Genomic DNA, 26,092 nt, shown 5'->3' with positions numbered 1-26,092 from the left:
ACCCCTTGGCCCCCTCCCAGGTCTAAGGCAGGAGCTGCCATCGGAGCAGGGACCATCAGAGCAGGAACCTCATGGCTCAGCAGCTGTGGCCCATGAAAAGCCAAGAAGAAGGGAAAGAAGGAGCCAACCCCCTGGTCACCACTGCCTCCACCCCTGCTGCCTGCCGCTGCTGTGGCATCCCGCTCACCAAACTGGGGTTTGCTCCACAAGCCCCAGCCCGTGCTTGGCGGCCAGACAGCACCATCTGGGGCCACTTGGGTCTTCGCTGGAGGGGACACGCTTTAGGGAGCGAGACCCCCGGGAGCCATGCTCCAGCATGCCCCATGCCCGCCACCCCCAGCCCAGCTCTGCCTCCGAGCACCACATGCCCTTCCAAACGCTTCCTTTGGGTTTTAAAGCACCTATTCCTGCTGCCAGCAAACCTCCTCACTCTGCTTTTCTCTTATTTTTTTTTTTTAAGAAAAATATAGGCACGGTGCCCATGAGATGACGCTTCCTCCAAAGCCGCGGGGGCGCTTGTAGTGGGGTGGCCACCTGGATACCGGCACCTCTACCCTCTCCGAAGACGCAACGCTGTTCGGAGAAGCCACTGTCCTCTCCAAAACAAGCTCTCCTCCCCTGGCATCCCCCCAACACACCTCAGTGCCAACGAGGGACCCCGAAACCCAACTGGCCGCCCCGGCAGCACAACCTGGCCCCGTTTCGGCTACGCTCACCGGCAGTGCCGGCACGCTGCCGGCCCCTCGCCGCGGAAAAATCTGACGGGAGGTGGGGAGGGGGCCCCGTCACCCTTTGGGATTTAATTAACCTGTGCCACAGCCCGCTCAGGGTAACGAGCAGCTCGCGAGGGAGAGCAGAAAGAAGCCCTGGTTGACAGAGTCAAGTTCTCGGCAGTGCAAGCGGTTTCGCTCTCCGGTTTTCACCGCAGTCTCGGTACGAGAATATTCTTTTGGGTTTTGGTCCGTTTGGTTATTTAATTATTTGTATATATATTTAAATAAATTGAGAGGGAAACAGATCATGGGGATAAACGGCATGGATCGAATCAAAATTATTCTGGCCGAACTTGTGATGTCACTTAAGTAGCCGGAACGTTTTGGGCAGAAAACCGGACGGGAGCCTTTGAAGGAAACCCCGGGAATGAGAGAGCAAGAGCAAGGGGAGCGAGTCGTTACCGGCTCTGCTGTGCACTACTTACCTTCGAAAGTCAAATAAAACTTTCCTCTGTCAAACCAAACGAGGGAAGGCTGTTCATTCTCTGTATGGCCGGGAGTTGAAGCGGGATGGGAAAGGTTAAGGAGAGGGAGAGAGAAGGACACAGTGTGAGTCACAGAGCAGGTCATCGATCTCGCTACGGGGAGGGGACGAGGCGCTGCAAGCTGTTCACGTGCAAGGAGAGGGGGGGCTTTCCAGCTCGGGCTTGGGAAACGAGAAAGCAGAAAGCAAAGCTATGGAAGCCCAGATGGAAGAGTGGTTTTCCCCGCTTGGTAAGGATTTTTGGGATTTTTTCTTTTTGTTTTTTTCCTCGATTTTTGTCTAGAAGAGGCATCTCAGTCCATGCACCCTGTCAGCATGTTCCAACTTTGGCAGATGCTCCTTATCCTCTTCGCTTCCAGCGACGTTCCCGCTGCGCTACGGCAGCGGCCGCCCACCGCGCCCGGCGAGTGGCAGGTATTTGCCGTTGCGGCTCAGGACATAAAACAGACACAGGCACACAGAGCAGGGGATGCCCAGCTGGAATTCTGCCTGTCCCATGGTGACCACCAGTTCCCTGTGCTCACATCACCTCGAAAGCCACGTTAGACACCAGGTACCGTGGAAATAACTGGGGCGGGGGGGGAGGGGGGGGTAGGGAAATAAAAATGGCTTTTTGAGCTGTTAAATTGACTCTTTTGAATTCAGGAGGTAGTAGCCTTTCACCACGCGGGCCTTTTTGTCACAGAGAAACTGTCATGCAAGAAGAAGAGGCTCCAGGGAGACCTTCCAGCATCCTCCCAGTACCTAAAGGGGCTACAGGAAAGCTGGAGAGGGGCTTTGGGCAAGGGCGTGTAGTGATAAGACAAGGGGCAATGGCTTTAAACTGAAAGAGGAGAGATTTCGATGAGATTTAAGGAAGAAATTTTTTACAATGAGGGTGATGAGGCACTGGCACAGGTTGCCCAGAGAAGCTGTGGCTGCCCCATCCCTGGCAGTGTTCAAGGTCAGGTTGGATGAGGCTTTGGGCAACCTGATGTAGTGGAGGGTGTCCCTGCCCATGGCAGGGGGGTTGGAACTGGATGATCTTTGAGGTCCCTTCCAACCCAAACCGTTCTGTGATTCTATAAGGTGCTGCAAGGGGTGGGGGCCGGGGCTCAGGGTGCCCACGGCCGCCCACTCCGCAGCCGGATTGTCTCGGAAGTGCCCTGCTCGTACAGTACCTGCAGGCGTCTCATGGCGCCTTGCAAATGCGGCCAGTTTGTCAATAAAAGCATCATCTTCTGACAACATAAGCAGAAGAAACACAAAGGAAAGGAAAGAAAAAATAAAAGAAAGAATGAAAAATACGAATCCCAAATGAAATCAAGCAGTGCACTGTATCAACGGAAAAAGGACAGAGAAGGATTTTTAACGAGAAAAACAGCGGCAGGGGCGCTGACACAGAAACAGCAGCCCCTCTCTTTGCAATAAATCCCTTGGACTGCACATGCAACCACAGAGAGCAAACCACAACAGCACAGGGGACAAGGAAACGGAACGACTCTGCCGCATGCTCTTGGACAAACTCCGTCGGACTTTGCCACCACGGAACGAGAGATGGAGAGCGCGGTGCGGGTGGACCCGGTGGCAAGCCCAGCGGGTTGGCTGGTCCCAGCCCCGTGCTGGTCCCACGGGCCCTGCTCCCAGCCGTGCTCCCCTTCCACCTTATCTTTTCCTCTTTCTGCAGGATGAGCCCAGGATTTAGAAGCGCCCTTCCCTCCGCTATGGGTCTGCAGCCTGGCAAGTGCCGCACGGATGCTCACCCAGTGCCGGTGCCCACCCTCGTCCTGGCTGCCTTGGTGAGGATAATGGGGAGATGCTTGGGTTTTCCCAGAGCTGATCCCAAAGCCCCTACGCTCCTGCCTGCCCTTTGCCCGGCTTTTCCCAGGCCAAATCCTGGCAACGCGTCCTCCTGCCCAGGGGGGACCTACGAGCTCTGATTTCCGCTCTGATTTCATGGAAAGCCCCCATGGAGCAGCTGGGAGCTGGCGGGGGCTGGTGGGCACAGCTTCCACAGCTTCCCACCCCTCTGCAGCCACATCAGTCCCTGCTGCTCAGCCCAGCCTCAGGGCGGGTAGAGAAATAAGTCACTAAAAACCATCAAACGGCAATTTTTGTTCACAAAAATCTATGTGTTCAAGGGAGAAAAAATAGATTTAAAACCAACAGCCTACGGGAGCCATCGCCAGCTCAGCCCGCGGGAAAGCCGCCAGTGCCGTGGCTGGGCAGGGGTCGCCAGCCTCGCACGCAGCCCCCGTGTCGCAGCCACTTCTCCCGCCCTCCTGAAGCCCCCACGATCATCCCTGTCCTCAGCCTGGCTGCTCCCCCCCACCAAAATCACATTTACCACCACGACCCCACGTGCCCCGTGGCCACCGTGCCCGCGGGCACTGGCCGAGGCCCCCGCCGGCGGCTCGTGGCTGAAGCTGCAGGACAGCGGGCACGGACAGGACCGACACACCGGGCATGTGGGGGGCTGGCCGGCCCCTCGCTCGAGATGTGGTTTTTCCCCCAGCAGCATGCTGTGACGGTGACCAACAGCCGGCGGACACGGACAAGCATCTACAACACCTCGAGAGTGAAGCACACGACAGGACAGAGACGCAGGTCGGAGACTCCGGCAAACCTACGGGCAGGGCTCAGGCGGGTACCCGCGGGCACCAGCACCGCGGGGACGGCACCCACCGCGCGGCTCCGGCCACCCCGTGGTATTCCAGCCATCGGCGATGGCGTCGGGGTGGCTGGGAAGGTGGGAGCCAGTGGGAAACGCCACGGGCAGGACCATGGCTGAGCACAAAGGAACACCAGCTGGGTTTGGTGTGCCAGAGGGTTTGGGTCCCTCCGCAGAGCCCGTCTGCCAGCCAACACCAGCCGTGGCCGGCAAAGCTCCGTCCCCGCCGCGCAGACTGGGCGTGCTCATCCCAAAACACACGGAAAGAAAAGGCCAAGGGAAGGGGAACACTCGTGGCAAGAGATGGAGCTGCGGGAAGCAGGGGGCGGTGGGGCTGGCAGCCGGGTGGGATGGCAGGGGTGGTGGAGGGGACACGCCGGCAGCCGGGACGCGGGGTGGAGGGGATGGAGGAGGGAGGCAAGGGGGGACCCAGCGTGCAGAGCCTGGGAGCTGCCAGCCAGACTTTATCTGCCTTTCTTGTCTCAGGTCCTGGGGAGGCACCTGGGAGGGTTTGGCAAAACCCATGATTTTCAGGACGTTCCTCCAAAAGAAAACTGTGGCATTTTGTTCCGGTCTAGGACGTGTCGAGCAAATAGTTGGGAAGAGCCTTTTCCAAGACCCTGCTACCGCTTTAGGGAGAAGTGTGGATTTAAGAGATTCAAAGAGATTTGAATATTCTTTATCTCCCGGATCCCCAGGTCTGGCTCCCAGCCCCCCTCCCCTCCAGGGTACAAGCATCCCTCACCAAAAAAAAAAAAAAAAAAAGCAGCTCATTTTGACCAAATTTACAGACCATAAGCACATTTTATATTCTGTTTCACTTAGTGATAACCTCCACCTTCACCAAACGTTCGTTTCTCACACCCTTTGGAGCTGCCACAAAGTGAGCTTCCCCAGCAGCATCACCTTCGCCGTCCCTCACCCCCCCTCAAATCCCTTTTTGCCTTTAAAAACCGGGTGAAAATTAGCGAACGTGAACCCGCAGACCAACCTAGCAAGCGAAAAAAAAAAGTTTCAGGAATCTTTTCAGGAGGCTCAGAGGTAGGAAAGGTGAAAGAACAGCAGTGCTGTATGTTTTTACCGACGGTGGGAGTGGTGGCTGCGCTCAGGGAATTGGTGGAAGATATGGAAGAAGTGCTTTCAGCCCGGGCTAAAGGTGCTATCGGAGGAGGGCTGGATGAGTGGATAGGAGGGCTAAAAGGCCTGGACTGTAGGAAAACATAAAACAGCAAAAGGTTAAAGAAAACACGCACAGTGACATCAGCATCAAACAAACAGAAGCTTTTTTTGTCACCCTTGGGAGCTCCAGGCTGGCATCCCGCAGCAAACCGGCCCACGTGAGCTCTTTTAGTGCCAACGGCGTTTTAGTCCGGAGCTGGAAATACGGGAGATGATTCCCACCCTCTCGTGGGTATGGGGGTTTGAAGTCCCCGTCCGCACCCACCATGAGCTCCAGGGCCCGTGGGATGGAATCAGTGCCCCCGGCATCGGGAGGGGAGCGGAGCCCGTCCCAGCTCACTCAGGAGCTGTTCTCTGGGTCTTTATGGATCCTTCGGGAATAATTTTATATCCATAGCATCAACCCCAAAAATTCTCTACAACTTACCTGTAGCATCCCAGGGTGGTGGGGCAGAACATACCAGACACCCCCCGCAGCCAGACGCCCTTCTCGCAGCAGCTGGACCCTTCCCACGCTCCCTTTTCCCACCCATTTTCTGCCTTTACCATAACTGCACCCACAGCTGGCACCGCCGGGCAGAGCAGGGGTGTTGGCAGCTGTTTTCCCATCCCTAATTTATTCCAGTGAACAAATTACGGAAAACTCCAGCCAGCCCAGGCAGCTTGCTCTGAATTCCTTGCTCCGCTCCATTAACACATCCCACCGGGCTGTGGACGCAGACCCTCCGTGTCCGTCCCCCCCCAACACACATCATGGACGTACCACGTCGGCGACGGCGGGCTTGCCGGGGGGCAGCTTGGGCCGGGAGGGGGGCCGGGGCGGTGGCGGCGGGGGGGTGCCGCAGGTGGCCAGCGGCGTGCCGGGGCGAGCCGGGGACGAGGAACCTGCAAGAAACGGGAGCCGTGAGCGCACTGCAGGCTGACCCCCCCACCCCACACCCCCGTGGCCCATCTCAAGGCCAAGGCTCCGGGCTGGTCCTCCTCCACGGAATGAGGGGGTCCTGGTAGGAGGGAGCGAAACTTTGTTAGAGCGAAGAGGAGGATGGGAGGAAGAGCGATGTGATCAGGTTTGCCGGGAGCACCGAGCGTTTCCCAGCCCTCTGGAGGAGTTTCAGAGGACACAACGGGGCTGGCACCAGGGTTCGTGTGGTCCCTGCCAGCCGCTGCCCTGCTGCCAAGGGGGACTTTTTGCAATCAAATAGGAATTTTAATGGATATTTAAGAGGATACCCAGCACTCCACGTACAGACCCCCCTCCAGGGTTAAGTGCTGCAATAACTGGTGCTGTCAAGGATTGCATGGAGGGAAGAGGGGCAGCAGGAGAGGGGGGGGACATGGACCCCCTTCCGCAGGACGGCTGAGCCGGCGCTTGCTCCCAGCCTCCGTGGAGCCCAGCGCCGCGTCCCGCTCACAGCGACAATAAGATGATGCGTTTCGCTTTGTTTTTCCCGCTCACAAGGGACTCAGGGTACAAAGTTTTTTGGGTGATGGCTCAGATTAAGGCAATATCAGAGCTCGAGCTATAGAAACAAGACTCGGATGCCAACGTCAGGTGGCTGAGACAGGGATGGGCTTGTGTAAAGAGAGTAAATCCCGGCCGTTCGTCTGCGCACATCCAAAATTCAAACTGTTTTTATTTAATCTGGGAACCAAAGCGTGAATTTCTCATTTTTTCCTTCCTTATCCCAGTAAGAGCCTGACAAAACAGGAGTTATTCAGGGAAATTAACCTCGCAGCACTGAATGCGTGGCACAAGACGAAGACTTCGAGGGTGATGTGCACCGTGAGCCCTGACCGGCTGCCGCAGGATGCGGATTTCTGGATTTTTGGGTGCGTGTCTCATGCTCTGCGATTCTGCAGCCGCGCCAAAGGTACGGGAGGTGATTTCTGGGGAGCAGGCGCAGCTCTTCCCCAGTGGGGCTTCTCCATCCATCTCTGCCCCGCGGAGCTGCTGCCGCATCCCTGTCCCATGGGTCTCCGCTCCATTGGCATCAGGACGCGGAGCAATGTGGGAACCAACATGCTGCTTCCTGCTGCTGGTCGATCTCCCGGAGAAGTCCCAGCTCCCACCAGTGTCACTGGGAGCCAGACCCTGCAGCCCCTGGCCCCGCACAGACGCCCACCCACCCCACAGCCACCTCACCAAGCTGGCACAGAAAAGCCACCACCACTGAAGCAAAGCCACACTTGCAGCAACAGCCCCACTTGGGGGGGTCACCCCCAGCAGCCCCCCGAAGCAGATGGCATGGCCTTCAGGCTCACACAAGGCTGGGGACAGCCAGGGACCTGCACACCCAATGTGTCATCTACCACCACCATCTGTGTGGCTCTGCAGGGGAGAATGCACTCAAAAATCATTTCCCACAGCTGTGGGACCCACGGGGTGGGTGGGAGTGAGGACTTGGACATGGTGGCTGCAACAGCACAACGAGTGCCCCAGGGTCAGCCTCAGGTGACACAATCAGGTTGCACCTTCTCAAGCACTAGGGGAAGCTGACCTCTGACGAGCTCGTTTGCCCTCATGGGCACACAGACATTTATAATTAAGCAGGTGAAGGCTTGTTTGAAGACAAACCTATGGGGTTCTGCCCTTGTGAGAGGTTCATCCTGGAAGCTGTTTCTCCAGATCCGGCTCTCACAGCCAAGAGGGACCAAGCGCCCTTCAGACTTGTGCCACCTCCGAGCTGAGAATTATTTGGTCTCAGCAGCCCTGGGGTGATGGTATGCAGTGACCTGTCTGTCTGCAACAGATTTAAACCCCCCTGGTTCTGATGCTTGCTCAGATTATTTGCCTGAAATAGTTCCACCTATGTTCACTCTGAAGCCTACTGAGGACAGAGCTGCAACAACGGCAGTCCTACACCAAATCTTGCGGTGGGGGTGTTATGTGCGTAGCGGAGGTGGGAAGGGCAGCTCGTGGGAGCTTTGGGGAAAGGCTGGCACCCCCATCCGACCATGAGACACGCAGCAAGGAGCGAGGGAGAGGACACAGGAGGCTGAGGACAGATGCTGGACGTGGAAGCACGAGATGGCTGGGTAGGAGCGCAGGCGCCGGGCACAGGCACAACCAGGCAGGAGGGGACGGCGGATGCGGTCACGGCCACACCGAAGCACACCCACCACCGCAGGACGTACCGCTGGTGCTTCCCGTGCCGCTGCTGGCACCTGGTCCAGGTGAGGAGACCACTGTCCGGTAGGTGGGCGGTGGAGGGGGAGGCGGGGTTGCTCTCTGTCCTGGCCCAAAATCTTTGGGAGAGGCGACTGGCTCCGAGTTATCATCCTTAAGGTGGGGCTGCTCAGAAACCTTCTTGTGAACCTCTTCCAGGCGGAGCGGCGAGGGGAGCGGGCGCGTGGGCTCAGCCACCGCCGCAGCAGCATCGGCCGGGCTGCCCGCTGCCACCGGCGGGGACCCCGCTTTTTCCCGAGGCATCAACTCCGGGGTTGCATTTTCCGGGGACTGATCGGAAAAATCGACCCATTTGTCTTCTGCGTTACCAGCAGCAGACTTGGGGGACAGCACGGGGCCAAAAATGCTGTCCAAGTCATTGATGGACGGGAGTTTGTCACTTTTGAGCTCTGCCGCTGCCGGGTCACCTCCTGCGGTCAAAGCAGTTTATTTTACACTCGGCATCGACCCGGAGCGCCGCAGTCGCACGGTGCTCTACGGCAGCTACTTCCTAGGGGAGATGCTTCCAAAGAACATTTTTCTTATAAGCTGCTGGGGGAATATAATTCATGGGCAAGAAAGTCTCTATCCCAAGTCAGGTGCAACGTATGACGAGCCACGCTGGGCTGAAACGCATACGCTGCAGGAGGGGGAGCGTGCACACGAGCCCAGCACACCTCCTCCTCCTCCTCTTCCTCCATCACTTCTACACAACGGTCCCAGATCCTCCCCGAATTTACAGCCCTTGTTACGTGTCGTCTAAATAACAGCGTTAGGTTGTTATCATCACTCTGAATTATCTACAGATGTTAAACTTAGGCACTCAGCCCGGTAACCTAAAGCTCTCTTGCACACACCATTATATTTTTTTATATTTTTTATAATTTTTTATAATATTTTTAATATATTTTTAATATATTTTTATATATTTTTATATATTTTTATATATTTTTATATATTTTTATATATTTTTATATATTTTTATATATTTTTATATATTTTTATGCAGATACATATAAATATATAATACATATAAATGTATATAAGAATACATGTAACTATTAAAATACATACAAATATATATAAAAATACATATAAATATATTAAAATGTGTATATATATGTAATGCATATACTATATATAAAACATATAAATATTAAAGGCATTTTAGGGCTCTGCTTGCTCACCCAGTTCCTAGACCTCAACATTCATATCCAACTCCAACAACCAAAACATGGAGACAGGGCTCATTAGCAAAATGTTACATGTCCGGAGGAGGCACATCCTCTGTCCTTCCCTTCTTCCCCGTTTTCCTGACTTTCTCTTCCCCGAGGGCCAGAGCTTGGGCAGGTGCCCTGGTAGCACCAGGGGGGCACAGGAACCTGTGGCCCCCACTGTAAAATACCAGCGAGACCCTCCAAGACCCTCGTGTTGGCATCCCACCCCTTTGGTGTCTGGGGGAGCCAACTGAGGTTCTGCATTTAGGGAACAAAAATAAGGGTTTGGTAAAACAGGAAAAAAAAAAAATAGACATCTGCCACTCGCTGTAGTTGATGGACAGGCTGAAGGGTGCAGCGGGGCAGACTCCAGCGAAGAAACCATCGCACGGGGCCAGGAAAAAAAAAAATAAATAAAAAAAAAATCAAGATATGGGATGGTGAGTGCAGTGGTGATGGGCAGAGCGGTGAGCTCAGGGCAGGGGGTTTCTCTGGGGCCATGTCAGTAACGGCCTGGGGGGCTTCGGGGGTGTGCACAGGGATGTTCTGTCCCCATAGAGCCCTTCCAGGGCTGGGGGCTGCCCCCCCGAACCCGCAGCTCCAGCACCATGAATTATATGCTTATAAGCACCTTATGTCCTCCGGCTGCACTCAACACCTTCCCATCCCTCCCTTCAGCCTCTCCTTTACTCCAGGTACCATTCCCTTCTTCCCTACCCCTCCATGCCCCTGGCTGCAGGACCAGGGGGTGGTTTTCCCTCCCATCCCTGAGAGCAGCAGGAGTTTGGGAGGGCAGGAGCAGCTCCCCCCCCAACAGCCGCCACCGCACACCCTGTTATTTCCCAGGCACAGATGCGCCATGACAGCGCTCCGGCTATTCCTGATTTTGAGCAGGATGTTAAGGCTGGCGTTGCATTTAATTTCCAAAAGTGCCCAATCCCAAAGGCGGGGGGAGGAGGGAGCACGAATTTCACAGGGGCCACACCAGCTTTTGGGAGTCAAAGGCATCTTTGCTTCTAGAGCATCACCCCGACCGCCACAAAGGCGAGAGGATGCGCGAGGGTTGAACCCGTGTCCCAAACGCAGCCACGGGGACCCGACCCCCAGCACGGCCCCCACGGACTCCGGATGGGTCTACTGGGGCCGTGCTGGGAGCGTTGGTGCCGAGCATTTACCTATTGCCACCACCGTCAGAGGAGAGCCGGTGCGCGGCGGCGTGGCCGGGATGTTTTTCGGTGGGAGTGGTGGAGGTGCTGCAAAACAGAGCGGAGAGACGGGAAAACTCAGCGGCGGCACGTGCGGGAACGCGCGACGGCTTCGCGGGGAAAGGGGGACACGGCCGCGCGCTGCCGGGTGACGATGGCTGAGGGATGGGGGAGCAGGAGCATCCCCGGCGCCCGGGGGCTTACGGTGTTTTGCTGAGCAAAAAGCAATCGCCAGTGGCCTTTTTTGTTGGGGTTTTGGGTTTTTTTTTGAGGGTTTGAGGGTTCTTTTTTTGTTTTTTGGTTTTTTTTTTTTCATTTTTAAATCTTACATTCGTGTTTTAAAATTTAAATGAGCATTTTCATTAGAACCCGTAGCCTCTGAGGCACACACCCGTTTCCGCGTTTCTCGCGCGCCCATCCCACAGGGATGCAGGAGGAGGAACGCCGTGGCCGATGAACCCAGCCCGGCTCTACGGAGGAGTTTTTGCAAAGCAGGTGTAACGTGCATCCGAGCCCGAATCTCCGGTGGCAGCAGCCCGGGAGGCACCGCGGTGGCTGCAGCTTGGCACCACTAAGCCACCATTTCCATGATGAGCCCCTTCCCGAGGCTCATGCCATCACCTTGGCACATCGGCACCGGCCAGTGCCAGGGCTGGGTTTGGCATGAAATAGGTTGTGCTAATGGCTACTGGGGGAAAAAGGAGGGAAATAATGAAATGATGATTTTGCAAGGAGGAGGAAAGGCTGTGGTTCCTCCAGGTGAGGAGGAATGAAAATTCCTGGCAATGAAAACCAGGGATTCAGGGCTGTGGAAAAACCCTCTAATTTGGTGCAGGATTAAAATATGACAGAATCGCACGGTACAGGGGTCCAGGGGAGGAACAGTAAAAGGTTGGGTTTGATTTCTGCATGTACATATTTATTTTGGGTTGATAACCTGCAAAGGCACTTACTTCCCGTTGGAAAAGGTCTCGGTAGCTTTGGGGACTCCACGTTGGCGGGCTGGACCGACCCCCATATCTCAGGCTGGTCTAGAGCAGCTGAAACGTCAAAAATAACACAAATGTGAGTAAATTGGTAAAACTGTTTTCTTACAAACAGCGAAACACACAGATGAGCCACATTCACCCCGGGCTTGTAAAAAAAAAACCCTAAATGGAGACAGAAACCTCTCGTTAATTAAGGACAGGGGGATTTCTGTACTGATAATTACGAGCTTGCCTGATTTTATACAGGTCGTGCAATTAGTTTGACACTCATGCTGCTTGACAAACAAAACAATGCCCTTGATGCATTTGGAGGCTGGTTTCATTAAGCAAAACATCTCATTAATTGTGGAAATTGTCTGGAATTTTGGGACACGGCAAAAAAAAAAAAACAGGTCTTAAAATGAAAAGATTCAGTTACATTCGCACCGATCGTAGAAGGAAAACACTCTTTTCTAGATCTCATTTAAACTTTTTGCGCTGTTTTGCTTCACTTATGTGTCAAGAACCTCACGCAAACGAGGTTTTGATTGAAAGAATTAACTGGAGTCGTTAATTACAAGGCATAACTAGGCCTAAAGCAGCAGTGGCCATTTCGCGGGAGCTGAGCCGGCCGTTGCCGGGAGGAGGGGATGGCTCCGGGAACAAACTGCTCTGGTGCATGAATGGGGTTTTTCTTTGGGGAGAGAGAGCTGGGCAGGATCACTGCGGGTTAGGGAAAGCTTGAAACAAAAAAAAAGAGGGGGAGAAAAGGAGGGGAAGAGGGGGAGAAAAGGAGGGGAAGAGGGGGAGAAAAGGAGGGGAAGAGGGGGAGAAAAGGAGGGGAAGAGGGGGAGAAAAGGAGGGGAAGAGGGGGAGAAAAGGAGGGGAAGAGGGGGAGAAAAGGAGGGGAAGAGGGGGAGAAAAGGAGGGGAAGAGGGGGAGAAAAGGAGGGGAAGAGGGGGAGAAAGGAGGGGAAGAGGGGGAGAAAAGGAGGGGAAGAGGGGAGAAAGGAGGGAAGAGGGGGAGAAAAGGAGGGGAAGAGGGGGAGAAAGGAGGGGAAGAGGGGGAGAAAAGGAGGGGAAGAGGGGGAGAAACGGAGGGGAAGAGGGGGAGAAAAGGAGGGGAAGAGGGGGAGAAAGGAGGGGAAGAGGGGGAGAAAAGGAGGGGAAGAGGGGGAGAAAAGGGAGGGGAAGTGGGGGAGAAAAGGCGGGGAAGAGGGGGAGAAAGGAGGGGAAGAGGGGGAGAAATGGAGGGGAAGAGGGGGAGAAAAGGCGGGGAAGAGGGGGAGAAAAGGAGGGGAAGAGGGGAGAAAGGAGGGAAGAGGGGGAGAAAAGGAGGGGAAGAGGGGGAGAAAGGAGGGGAAGAGGGGGAGAAAAGGAGGGGAAGAGGGGGAGAAAAGGAGGGGAAGAGGGGGAGAAAAGGAGGGGAAGAGGGGGAGAAAAAGGAGGGGAAAGAGGGGGGAGAAAAGGAGGGGAAGAGGGGGAGAAAAGGAGGGGAAGAGGGGGAGAAAAGGAGGGGAAGAGGGGGAGAAAAGGAGGGGAAGAGGGGGAGAAAAGAAAAAAAATGAAAAAAAGGGGTTCAGGAAGCAGAGCTTCCCCATACTCCTCTCCAAGGGAACGGTGCTTTTTGGGAAAAGATGTCATGACTGAGCTGACATCTCCACAGGCACAAGGAGCTGTAAAGCACTAATCTGCCTCCAGTTAAATTTGGGTGATGCCAAAATGCCGCCACGGTGCCAGGAGCCGACGGCTGCTGCTGGCGAACACGCGCTGGTGGGGGTGCACAGGCAGAGCCCCAACGGGCAGAACCGTAGCAGTTGAAAATCGGTACTTTTAATACTAATTTTAATACTCATACTCTTTCAGGATCTGTCCCAAACCTGCATAATTAACTAATTGACTTCAACACTCGCTCTGTGCCTGGATAAACCCCGACCCCCACTGCCTGTGATGCCACCACCTGCCCTCTGTGTTCCACTGATTTGGGGTTTTTCCCCTATTTTCAGAGGAGGGCTGGGGGTCGGTCGCACCAGGGCTGCCCCACTCGCTGCTGCCACCGGCCATGCCCACCAGGAGATGCCACCCGCGGCCCCCGACCCACCGTCCAGCTTCTGCTCCTCGAACGCCGACTCCAGCGGGGGCCCGAAGAGCGGTGCCAGTGCCGCGGGGTCCTCACCAGCTTTCTTGCTGTGGGATGAGACAAGGGCAGAGGAACTGTGAGGTTCAGGTTTGTACTGTCAGGAGCACAGATATGTATATTTTTGGGGAGTGTTTGTGTTCCAGACTAACATGGAGCTGGTGGAACACGGTTTCAGATGGAGGAAAAAGACTGGAGAGCGGCAGCATCAGCCATAGCACCATGGGGCAAACCCCGCGGTGCCCAAGCAGGTGCTGGGGCACCAGGGATGGCTTCAGGATTAGTCCGAGCTGCTCCGGACTGCAGCAGTAGAAGAATCCTAGAATGGTTAGGGTTGGAAGGGACCTCAAAGATCATCCAGTTCCAGCCCCTCTGCCATGGGCAGGGACACCTTCCACTAGATCACATTGCTCAAACCAACACACCTTGAGTCAAGCCCTGCGGCTGCACAGGGCACATTCCTAGGGACATTTGGGTTTGCTCCCTACCAACTAGTCTCTTTACTTTCCTAAATCAGTATATACCCACGGCACACCCTTGCCAGCTCTCCCTGTCCATCAGGCTCAGGTGGCTTCCAGCAGCAGATGTCCTTGCCGCTGTTGTACGGCTGCTGTGCACCTGGATCCAGGGGTGTGCTGCTACCCAGCACCTCAGTTCTGCATGGCTTTGTTGGGCTGCACTCCAGGGGATCCCCCATCACTGCCTGGGCATCTGTCCTCCTTCCTCCTTTACTCACACAGCATCTGAGCAAGATCCCACAGATCTGAAGCTCCCCATGCCTCTTGCATCCAGCAACACGGAGCATTGACTCGCCTTATTTAAACACCAAAACACAAACATTTGGCTGTCTCACAAGCCTAAAAAGTCATAAAAGTGATGTTTCTGCAGCGGTGCCTTTGATGGGCCAAACTGGGGCAGCCCAGCGAGGCGATGGGTAGGCAAGGGTTGCGCGGCAGCGCGTACCCAGGGAATCTGCTGCGTTATGCTGGGTTTGACCTAGCCAGGAAAAAAAGATCAAAATCTGGAAGTGGAAAGAGATGCTTCCCCTTGAGCGATGGTGTAAACGCACAACTGCCCATCAAAATGTTTAAAAACCACATCAAGACGATGTGCCTGAACGCAGCCACGTTGGGGAATTAAACCGACAGTCTCCGTACTGACCTGGCAGGGTCCGGCGTCGGCGTGGAACGCCGGGGCCGCGCGATCTCCTCACCTGCGGCACAGGATGGACAGCGCAGGGTTAGAGCCATTCCCTGACTTGTGTCCCCCCCAGCATCACCCCCAGCCTACCCAGACCCTGTGTCGACGTGCCACCGGCACATCTCCCGTCCCATCCCACCCCTGCTGTGGAGATGCTAGCAGTAAAAGTTCTGGTTTATTAATTCAGGTTTTACTTCTGCAGAGAGTTAAACTAGGGAGCTACACTGTTCCTATAGGGTACCCCACGGATGTCCCATATGGCCTTCTTTAAAGAAGACATTTAGGTGCCATCATTTCTGCCAGGACCACTGAAATACCACCCCCACCCCCCTGCCACCACCACTATTCTTGAAGGCTGCAGAACATACTTACTGGATAAATTCCTTTTAATCGTCCCCTGGAATTAGAAAGACAGGAGGTGAGGGCAGAGCAGAGGGACAGGGGTGCGTGGCAGGAGCAACGCAGCCTGGCAGACACGGCAGGAACCCCCCATCTAAGGTGGCATTTACTGCTGGTGGCTGAAATGTGCCCGGCTGCGTGTGTGCGTTGGGAAATCTGAAATCCCATTTGCTCCCAACATACAGGGAGCAGGAAAACCCTATGGAGAGGGTTCCGAGCCACGCAAAGCCACCACCTGGCAGTGCCACTGTCACAGTCGTCCTGCCTGCTGGTGCCGTATGGGGTCACCAACACCCTCGCCAAGTTCAAAACAGCATAAAGCCAAAATCGTCCTGTTTTGATGGCTGTAAATCCATTTTAAGCCAAATAACGTGGTTTTAGTCACCTAAATCCCGGCTCTTGCCACACGTCCCCACGTGCGGCAAAAGCCCCCGTGCTCGACCACAGGAGCTGAGGCTGCGTGGCAGAGGGGGGAGCGGGATGCCCACAGAGGGAGACAGGCAGCAGGGGTACCCCGGGGTCTCCAGGGGGTCTGCAAGGATGCAGCTCAGGCCAGGGAGGATGCTCACCATCGGGGACCCCTTTGCATCAGCGTGGGAGGATGAGGTCCCACCATCACCGGCTAACGGCACCGGCACCCTGCTGGCCACATACCCCTGGCACAGCCCCAGACCCTGCCCACACCCCCCAGAGTGGCAGCAAGCGTGGGAGCTTACCGGGCTGCGCCGCTGCGGTCAGCGAGAAGGAAGAGAGAAGAGACACCTGGTCAGAGAGCGACAGGTCAGCGCCCCGAGTCCCCCAACACCCATCGCACCTCTCCGTCACGGCTTGGCAGCGCCTGGTGGGTTTCCTCCTCCACGGACCCCCCACTCCCAGCCCTGGCATCTGCTGGCAGGAGCACAATACCCTGCTCCCATGGGCAGCATCATAGAATGGTTTGGGTTGGAAGGGACCTCAAAGATCATCCAGTTCCAACCCCCCTGCCATGGGCAGGGACACCCTCCACTACACCAGGTTGCCCAAAGCCCCATCCAACCTGGCCTTGAACACTTCCAGGGATGGGGCAGCCACAGCTTCTCTGGGCAACCTGTGCCAGTGCCTCACCACCCTCAGAGGGAAGAATTTCTTCCTTAGATCTAATCTAAATTTGCCCTCTTTCAGTTTAAATCCATCACCCCTTGTCCTATCACTACACACCCTTGTAAAAAGCCCCTCTCCAGCTTTCCTGTAGGCCCCCTTTAGGTACTGGAAAGCTGCTATAAGATCACCCCGGAGCCTTCTCTTCTCCAGGCTGAACATCCATAGAGGGAACACAGCCCCCAAGGAAAAGGTGAATTTCCCCATTTTGGGCTCGGAACTCCGAAGCCCAGCTGTCTCAGGGAAGCCGCTGCTGCTTCATACGGCGGCGGCACAGGTCATGGACCGCTGACGGGCTTTGCTGCCTTCTCCTACCTTCTGATGTGCAACTGTGTACCCAAAACGTGCCCTTATACATCTTGTCCAAAACCACCAACTCTTTCACCCAAACTACCCCCTCAGGCTACGTACGTTTGAAGCAAAGCCAGCCTAGCTCTGTTTTAAAATTCTCTATGTTAAACGAAGGGAGAAGGAAAATAATAAACACCGTGCTTTCCAAAACCGTGGGATTTGTTATTTGCATTTCACATTTCGGCTCTAGAGACATGCAAATCGGGGACCGTGCAAACAAGAGAACACAAGACTGTGTTAAAAAATAATAAGAGAGAAAAAAACTGTATTTCTTACCGGACTTTTCCTCTAAAAGAATGCAGAAAAAATAATAAAAAAAAAAAGAAAACAAGAATATAAGATACTTTCTATGAAGGGATAACAGAGAAATAAAAGGTGTGTATTGTGACCAGAAGCACCGGGTGTGCAGCTGCTGAACACGCAGCGAAGCGGAGCCGTGCGCGCCCAGCCGGGCCGTCGTTTGTTTGGGCAGGAGGTCGGAGCGACAGAACATACGGAAACACAAATCCCACATCTGAGCCACCCTACGGAAAGCATTCACACGCTGCCAGTGGCATGCCCGGCTACCTATAGCCAGAGGCACTTCCCAGCCTATTCCTTGGAAGGATCTGTACAAGAGCAAAGCCAAAAGCAAGGTTTCTACCCCTAAATGCTTAAATTTAAGCCCGTTCCGTAGCGGCTTTGCCCAGTGACTGCATTTTCAGACCACCACCAAGCGCCCACTCCCAGGGCTGGGCTTCCCATGGCATGGAGGGCAGCAGGCAGGAGGGAGCAGGGCAGAGCGAGGAGGTCTGCCCATGCTGGACTGCTGCTGGTACAGTACGTGGCACCGGTGGGTTGTACCACCCTGTCCATCCTTCCGCTCCGGAAAGGAGACCCAAGCTATCGGGCTGTGGACAGAGGACACAGCCAACACCAGTTGAGAATGGCATCGCCAGTTTTCTTCTTGTCCTCAAGTCAAGGCACCACGACTGACACCCCAAAGGGGTGGGGGGACAGCGCCCACAGACACATTCGCTCCCATCCTGCTGCTCTCTTCCAGGAGAGGCTGGTGCACTGCAGGGATGGGGGACCAGGGCATGGCTCTGCAGCTGGTTTTAAAGAGGAGACAAGCCCTGGGCAAGGGTAGAGACCCGGGCAGCAGAGCATGATGCTCCCATGGATGCAGAACTCCTTCAGCCAGCTCCTGCCGGGAGCACTGGTGCTTTCCCAGACACCAATGCCACTTGCCAGGACCCGGCGCACTGGGGACCACCCGGCCACGGCACCGCTCACCGCCCCATCTGCGCTCCTTGGCTCCGCACACTGGATTTTGGATCCCAACACGGGGAATCAGCATGGTTCCTTCTGCCCAGCCTGGCACAGGGCTTTTCCCCAAGCCCTTCGGGTTGAGTGGAGCAGGTCTGTGCTGCTTTCCAGGCGGCGGGGACAGGGATTTTCCCCGAAGCAAAGCACACAGCATCCCAACTCAGTGCCAGAAGGCACAGGCATGATCACCAGGGGCTAAATCCTTCCTAACCGGCAGCAAAACTGCCCCTGACCTCAGCAGGAACAACACCCTGGAAAAGGGGAGAGACAGAATCCTATCTAGCAAAACTCACATTTTGTGGGGTTTTGTTCTCCAGGAAAAGACGAGGTGCAGAACTGCTGACCACGTCAGCCTGGTCCTCGTATACACAAAGCTATTCAAGTATTTCATCCCTAAGTACAAAAATAACCAGGGAAGGTTGGACTGCTCGGAGCCGAACGTAACCATTCGATAATTTCTTAATAGATCCTTATTTACTGCTGGAGCCAAAGTTGCTTTATGTTTTTTGGCTCGCTTCTCGGAAATCCCTACACCGCGGGCTGCAGTGCAGAATCGATGAGCGGCTGCTGCCCACCTCCGCCATGGGCACCGGCAGCCCCGCGGGACGGGTGAGTGCCCTGCAGTGCCCGGAGTGGCAGATCCCCGTGGCAGGGGCGTGCTGCCAGTGAGGGATGCAGAAATAAAAGCCCTGAGGGAAGGAGAATTGTGTCGAATATAAACTTACAATCATAGAATGGTTTGGGTTGGAAGGGACCTCAAAGATCATCCAGTTCCAACCCCCCTGCCATGGGCAGGGACACCCTCCACTACACCAGGTTGCCCAAAGCCCCATCCAACCTGGCCTTGAACATTTCCAGGGATGGGGCAGCCTGGGCAATCTGTGCCACTGCCTCACCACCCTCAATGTAAAAACTTTCTTCCTTAGATCTCATCGAAATCTGCCCTCTTTCAGTTTAAAGCCATCACCCCGTGTCCTGTCACTACACACCCTTGTCCAAAGTCCCTCTCCAGCTTTCTTGTAGCCCGTTTAGGTACTGGAAGGTGCTGGAAGGTCTCCCCAGAGCCTTCTCCTCTCCAGGCTGAAAAAACTCAACTTTCTCAGCCGTTGGTCACTTTCTCATTGGTCTCTGAAATAAATTCTTAGTGCTTTCCCTATCACATTTTTTAAACATTGCACTATTTCTTCTCTCCTCCCAAAATAATGCCGTCTTCCATGTCATCTTCATGTACATGCACAGGCATCATCACCTTGCAAAACCAAAAGTAGCTTGGTTTTGCCATAAGAAATTCTGGTGGGTTTTTTCCTCCCTCTCTTGTTCAAAATTATCCACCCATTTGGCAAAGAATTGCCAATTTCCAAAACTCCCTCCCCTTTTTTTTGCCGAATTTTGGTGGTGATTTTGGAGGTTTTGTGGTTGTTTTTTTTTTTTCTTCTTATTTTGCGTTTCCCAAAACATCCAACTGTAGTTTCTAACCCTTGAACACTAACAACCAGAAACTCCCTGGTCACAGTGCAAAACACACCCAGAAGCTCACGTCGCTAAAGGGGACCAAGCATGGGGGGAAGCGGAGCGGCGCCACAGGGACTTGGTATTTCCAAGGACAGGGACTTATCCCAGCAGCTTTCATTAAACTTGGCGATGTCGTGTTGGTTTGGGAAGGAAAAATAAAATGCAGTCATTTTATTTCATCTTTGCTCAGAATTGAGGATCCATTCACACTTCAGACACAGGCTATTTATAAATCACAGTAAGCTCCAGCTGAAAGCACACTTTAGCCTACTCTAAGACAAAAATCAAATCTTTCCGCAGCTGAACAGATTGGGATGAGACAACAGAAATCTTGACAAGCCTTGGGAAAACCACAGGGTGATGGTATTCATACTGGGAGGGACTAAGGAGAGACGATCTTCCCTTCCAGGAACCCCAGATCCATCCTCGGGGTAAGAAACATCCCATAGCAACCGGTGGAAAACCACACCGATGTTTTCCCTGTCCTGGGAATCAAAGCAAGACTCATCTAATCTATGTCCTGAGTGATGACCACACTGAAAAATGAGGGAAAAATCAGGGAATAATACATTCTGATCTCAGTTGCCCTGTTTTATGAACAGGAAAGGGAATTTTTAAGACATTTTGAGCTGGAAACATCACTGCAATATGCCTGAGCACTACCTGCGCTCACCTTATTGGCTCCACATAGACTGGACCCTATAAATAAGGACACAAACGTGAAGGCAACCGTTGGCACCCAAGGATGAGCCAGCCACTCACCAGGACTGAGCCCTGCAGAGCACCACTGCTTTTGCAACCATGGGAAGAGATGGAAACACCAAGGACTCACCACAGGGGATGGAGAAAGTGCAATATTGCCTATCGATGCCTTCAGCTCGTCCACCGTCGCCGCGCTCTTCAGGACGTCTTTCGCCTGCAAAGGCTTGATCTTGATGTTGAACTTCTTGCGCGCCTCCTCTTCCTCTTCGGATTCACTTGAGGAGTAGAAGTGCTTTCCTTTGGTAGGTAGGGCACGGTTAAGGAAGGTTTCCTGCTGCTTTGAACCCTTGGCGTTCCAAGGCAATTAAAAAAGGTGTCCCTGCCCATGGCAGGGAGGTTGGAACTCGGTGATCTTGAAGGTTCCTTCCAACCCAAACCGTTCTGTGATTCTAGGAAAATCACTTTCTGCTCTACTGCCTCAGGCAATTCCCTCTGGGAGACAGTTTTAGCTGTGCAGTGACAGCTTGAAACAGAAAATAAAAGGGGGAAAATTAATAATAATAATAAAAAAATAAAATAATCAGTGGCCTACTTGTGAACCTTCCAGTTTGTAAACCAAGAGGCAGAGCCAACAATAAAGGATATAGCCTGGTTCCTCAGGTCGGATGCTGTATCCCTCCTCATCGAGCTCAGGTGAATTCTGAATAAGGCACAAAAAAACCCCCAGAGAGTTAGGAATGCGAATTCCGTTCCTGGAAAGCTGGAGAAGTTCTTTTCTCCTGCGGGAAGGGACATCCTGGGAAGCCCCGCACAACCCAAGCCCACCAGTATCCCCTGGGGCTGCACGGAGCAAACAGCCCCCGCGCCCTGGCACAGCACCCGCTGGGGCATTTAGCAGGGGCTGAGCACTCAAGTTTTTCAATACTTAATTTTTGCAGAAAACCTTTTGCAATACTGGGTTGCAACCCAGGGTTTCCTCCAGGTGTAAGTGCAACGTGCCGCAGGCCTGGGCATCGGAGCCACCCGGTTTCTGGGCAGTTTTATGCTGTTTAGTTAACACGCAGGTACAAAAAACATATCTGGCCACAACTAACACCTGGAAATCACCCAAAACAGCCACGGCCACCCAGAAAACCAAAACAGCACCGCGGGAGCCCAGCCTGGGTCCCCTGTCGGGTGCTGGATGGAGGGGGGTTCCTTGGGACACTTACGTATCTGTCCCAGTCGATCTCCGCATAAAATCCATTCGGGGCTCCGTTTGTTTTCTTCTGCAACACATTGGAAAAGGAAGTTTGAGTTTTGAACCAAGGAAAGGCAAAGAACGCAGCGTGCCATACACATGTGGCATTGGCACGGGGCCGGGATGCCGCCAGGTATCACTGCACCGAAAGCTGCCCCCCACGCATCCATGTCAGCCGTAGGCAACAGCATCTCCCGTTTCTGGAAGGTCTTCCATCCCAAACAGCTAAAAAGGCTTTTTTTTGAGCATTCATTAGCTGAACATAGAACATTTCTTAAGGAAGAGAAGTCAAACAGCCGTTTCTCTGCATGTCGGGGTGTTTCAGCCCACAGGGAGAGCTGGCAGCAGCGGGGCTCCCGATGCCCATCGGGCACAGGCAGCTCCACGTTTATCAGGAGATAAGCATCTTCCCCAGCACGTGCTGAAAGGAGGATTTGGTTTCTGTTATTCGGCAGCCGAACCGAGCCGAGCACCGTTGCCCGGCCACGCGCCAAACCTGGGTTGCAGCCGTGAGAGGTGTCTGGGACGTGGTGTTAGTGCACAGCATGACACACCACCAACACACACAGAGGTTATTGCTGCTTTGGAACGAGGCAGGGGCTGGTTTGGAAGGAGACTTTGGGCATCCATTGCCTGCGGGACCCTTTGCTGGTCTGCTTTGGGCATCCAAAAAGTGCCCCAAGCTCTTGCTGGCCATGGTGTGGTCAGCGGGCAGCTCTGCAAGGCCAGCTTGGGGACTGAAGTTAGGCTGGGTTCTTGATTTTTGGGCATCTAAATTAAATAATCAAGTTCTCTTCAGCTGCTAGAGGTAGCACCCCTCCCATCTTCACCAAGGGTCTAAGGCAGTGGCAGCCTGGGGGCTGGATCAGGCCACCAGCACCCTCGCCCTCCACATTCCACCCAACGGTCCTCATGATGCTGCCCAAGAACAGCCTCCTTGGAGGCATGAGGATGAAAAATCCAGCTCTGGATACAGCTATGGGGGACTTCTGCTTTTCCCTCAGCCCATTTGTATTTGACCCCATTTCTATTCAACTCACATACATCCAACCTAACTGAACCTAAATGCTATTTGCCTGTATTCTGGCTTTCTTAACAAGAATTACTCAGTTTTTAACAACCATTTTGCAGCTGTAAACCGAGCTCTGTTTTCCTTACCGAGTTTTTTTTGCCTCCTTCACGCCCGCTCTCGGGTTTGCTATTGCAAGGTGGCTCATTGGGCTGAGGGCTGGGCAGCTGGAAGGGATCAGGGTTTGGCAGAAAAAGGGTTAAAGTCTCGGGTGGGTTTTAATTTTTTTTTTTTCTTTTTCTTTTGTTCAAAACACACAAAAATAAATTACAAGGAATTAGTAAACACACTGCACGGTTTTATAAGAAGAGGAGGGCTCGGCTGTGGCTCTATTAGGGTCAAGCGTGGTTTTTATGGGGCTCTATTCCGCAGTCGGAGGATTTGCCAGCTCGCCTCCGGCTGCAAACATTATGGTGAGAACATGTTGCAGGAGGAAGAGTCCTACTAAACATCTCCATCCTCCAAATTCCTTCCAATACAGTCAGCAGCTTCATTTTTACCCCCCAAAAATTATACTTCTGCATCCTTCAGCTTGCTGGAGCACTGCAGACCCTGCCCTGCAGCGAGCTTAAGCTTGAAAAATCAAGACTAGGAGCCTGATGGAGAGGGCATCCGAGGTCCCCGTGCCCACGGCTGGCAAGAAAAGGCTGCCAGCAATGCTTCTGCCCATGGGGGGAATGGCTCTGTGCTGCTCCTTCCATTTTATTTATTTATTACTGTTGAATAGAGCCTTGAGTAAAATGCTAGCTGAGCTGTAGGATCTTTTTAAAAAAATAATAATAATAAAAAAAATCACTATTTCTTAACAAGCAGCCTGGAACACAGGGTGAACCTAAAGCCAAGGATCTTGGGTCAGGTGTGGGAAAAAAATACTCCCCAAGAGTAATCACTCTAAAAGAGGAATTTGGCATCCCAATTTTTACATGGCTTTGTGAAAGGCACCCCAGCACCGCTCTCCCCGCCGAGCCTCCCGAGGGGCTCTCATTTTTATTTTAAGGAGAGTTTCTAACATCTGAATTTGCCCAAGAAATAGTGACCAGCATGGTCCCACTCTGAACCCAACATACTTCTGTGCAAACTGGACGTGAAACAGCTCAAGGAGAGGTGGCCCGTCCACTGCCCAGACCTGCAGGGGCACTTCTAGCTGACACCGTAAATAAAAGCAGCAATACTTCCAAAAACGTGTATCTCCTTCCGTTCAGTTTAATATAGAAAATAAAAATAGGTGTCAGAAACAGCCGTTCTGGCCAATCGCCCCGAACTCACCCCATGGCAAATCCGACCCAAGCCAATTAGCGGGAGTGGAAACGAGGATGCGGAGCCGGGGGTTTTAGCGGGACACCTGGTCCCTCTGCCCGGGGCGCTCGTCAGGTATTTCTGTATTGTTATTTTTGTAGGAAACCCAGAATATGGTGTTATTTTGAACAGATAGATCCCAGGAAGAAGCTATTTTCTATATTAAACGGGAAGGAAGAGACGGTTCACAAACCGCCGGTGGAGGAATTGGCATTCCGGGGGCCGCGGCGGGAGAGGGAAGCGGGGCCGGGCGGTACTTACGATGCCATCCCTGTCCGGTGACCCTCTGCAAAGAACAAAGAAAGGCAGCCCGTTAGCTCCCAGCCCACGCTGCCACCCAGACGTTTTCCTTAAATCCACAGCGGCCACGGGTCTAATTACGGAATTTCTGCAAATCCAAGTGCCCCACCGCTCGCGCCGCGTGCAAACCCACGCAACGGTCTCGGTACCGTTGCCCTTGTGTTGTCGAGTGACAGATTTTGGATTTATGAGTTAATAAAGTGCTCCTGATGATGATCACATTCTCCTGATCCTGGGAGGTTGGTTCCTCCAACGGGATGGCTCCTCCCTGGATGGTTGGCACCCATCCAACGGCCGCAGCCCTACGCTGGGTCTGCACCCTCTCGCAGAAGACAGTAAAAATTACATGTGGAGCAATTTAGAGGTTTTTCTTCCGCTGCCAGAAGCGCAGTCACCTCTCTCTTGCACGGATTTGAAAACCGATGAGGCTCCCCAGGGATCCTAATCCCCAATCGCTTACGGGATTTGGTCCTCGGTTGCGGCAGGAGGCTCAGCAGCCGTATTTAAACGTTGGCTGAGGACACCGAGTTATTTAGTGAAAAGGCAAATATGTTTATGAAAACCAGACAGGTTCCTCCACCTCCCACACGCTCCCGAGTCTTCAGTGTTGCCGGAAATTTGCCACAAATTAGAGTCTGACTCAGGGCATCACCAAAAGGCTGCAGGGAGCAGCTGCCCACCCAGCTCTGGTTCCGCGGAGAACAACGTTGAACTTCTCCGACTCACACGTGTCCGCCTCCCGACTCTCTCATCCCGCATTTAACCTCTTTGCACACACGTTTCTGGAATTTTTGGGAAGCAGCAAAGATCATCTCTGCTCCCGTACCTCCACACAGGGAACAGCATCTCCTGCTCATCTCCCCAAAGCCCAACCAGGAACAGCTGCAGGGACCCTCGGCGAGTGGAGGCAAGTGGTGGCAGGTCCTTCAGCACCGCGCTGCAGTGCATCCCGCATCCCCCCTAGAACCCTGGTGGCAGCTCCGGACACCCCACATCACCGTGCCCACCACCCGGGCCGGGGGCTGCGGTGGCTTGGCCATGGCAGGGGGTAACCAGAGGGTCTGTCCGAGCCCACCGCCCCTCTCCGCTCCTCCCGCTGATGGGGGATTTGGAGAGCGCTTGAAGCCATCTGGGGTGATGACCGTAATGTGACCCCGCATCACGCTAATCACTGCTGCTTGCTAATTGCAGCGTGTCCCCTACACTGGCCTTTCCATGAGCTCGTTACCATCACGAGTGCCCCAGGATTCGTTATCTCCATGTGCCAGCAGCTTCCTCAGCCTCTAGGAAGAGCAAGATGCTGCAAGCAATGGTGGAAACCACGGTGCTGGCTAAAGGCAGGACCGAGACGTGGCTCCATTGATTTTCCATGAGTGGAAGAGGAATCATAGAATGGTTTGGGTTGGAAGGGACCTCAAAGATCACCTAGTTCCAACCCCCTGCCATGGGCTTAGCCATCCTTCTGATAAATCGTACATGAAGCTGTACAGGGCTGGAGAAGGAGGTCCTGGCTGTCCTGCAGCCTGCCTGGGGGATGAACAGCTACTGTTCTGGGTGACAAGCCCCCCTCTGACAGCAGGACAACAGCTCGGTGCAGCACAGCCCTCCTGGGACATGTTCCATGTCCCCCCATGTTTTTGGGACCGCTTTTGCAGCTGGCAAAGCCCCGCAGGTGCTGGCACAGCCAGGATCACCATGGCCCCGGGAGCGTGGCCAGACCTGCAGAAGCTGTTCCTTTACATGGGAAACCTCACTGACCGCTGCTGAGGGATAAAACAGCCCAGAAAAACAAACTAAAAA

The 26,092-nt window shown here is 53.9% G+C and overlaps 1 protein-coding gene across 1 annotated transcript in view; it reads right to left on the bottom strand.

Annotated features, from left to right (window-relative positions):
* The window catches only part of SGIP1 (SH3GL interacting endocytic adaptor 1), a 36,887-nt gene that overhangs the window by 7,260 nt on the left and 3,535 nt on the right, over positions 1-26,092 (bottom strand). The window contains exons 4-19 of the mRNA XM_086617081.1: positions 24,254-24,278; positions 22,786-22,863; positions 21,599-21,655; positions 21,033-21,087; positions 20,518-20,693; positions 17,142-17,153; positions 16,094-16,105; positions 15,351-15,375; positions 14,940-14,991; positions 13,743-13,828; positions 11,628-11,714; positions 10,645-10,722; positions 8,222-8,683; positions 5,850-5,971; positions 4,989-5,115; positions 1,199-1,258 (exon numbers count right to left, since the gene is read on the bottom strand). Coding sequence (XP_086473207.1) covers positions 1,199-1,258; positions 4,989-5,115; positions 5,850-5,971; positions 8,222-8,683; positions 10,645-10,722; positions 11,628-11,714; positions 13,743-13,828; positions 14,940-14,991; positions 15,351-15,375; positions 16,094-16,105; positions 17,142-17,153; positions 20,518-20,693; positions 21,033-21,087; positions 21,599-21,655; positions 22,786-22,863; positions 24,254-24,278 — 1,514 coding nt within the window. The remainder of the gene's footprint in view (positions 1-1,198; positions 1,259-4,988; positions 5,116-5,849; positions 5,972-8,221; positions 8,684-10,644; positions 10,723-11,627; positions 11,715-13,742; positions 13,829-14,939; positions 14,992-15,350; positions 15,376-16,093; positions 16,106-17,141; positions 17,154-20,517; positions 20,694-21,032; positions 21,088-21,598; positions 21,656-22,785; positions 22,864-24,253; positions 24,279-26,092) is intronic.

Source organism: Tauraco erythrolophus, chromosome 10, assembly GCF_009769465.1.
Source record: "Tauraco erythrolophus isolate bTauEry1 chromosome 10, bTauEry1.pri, whole genome shotgun sequence".
Lineage (NCBI taxonomy): Eukaryota > Metazoa > Chordata > Aves > Musophagiformes > Musophagidae > Tauraco > Tauraco erythrolophus.
The sequence above is the reverse complement of the archived record's forward strand: the minus strand, read 5'-3'. Positions and strand labels throughout refer to the sequence as shown.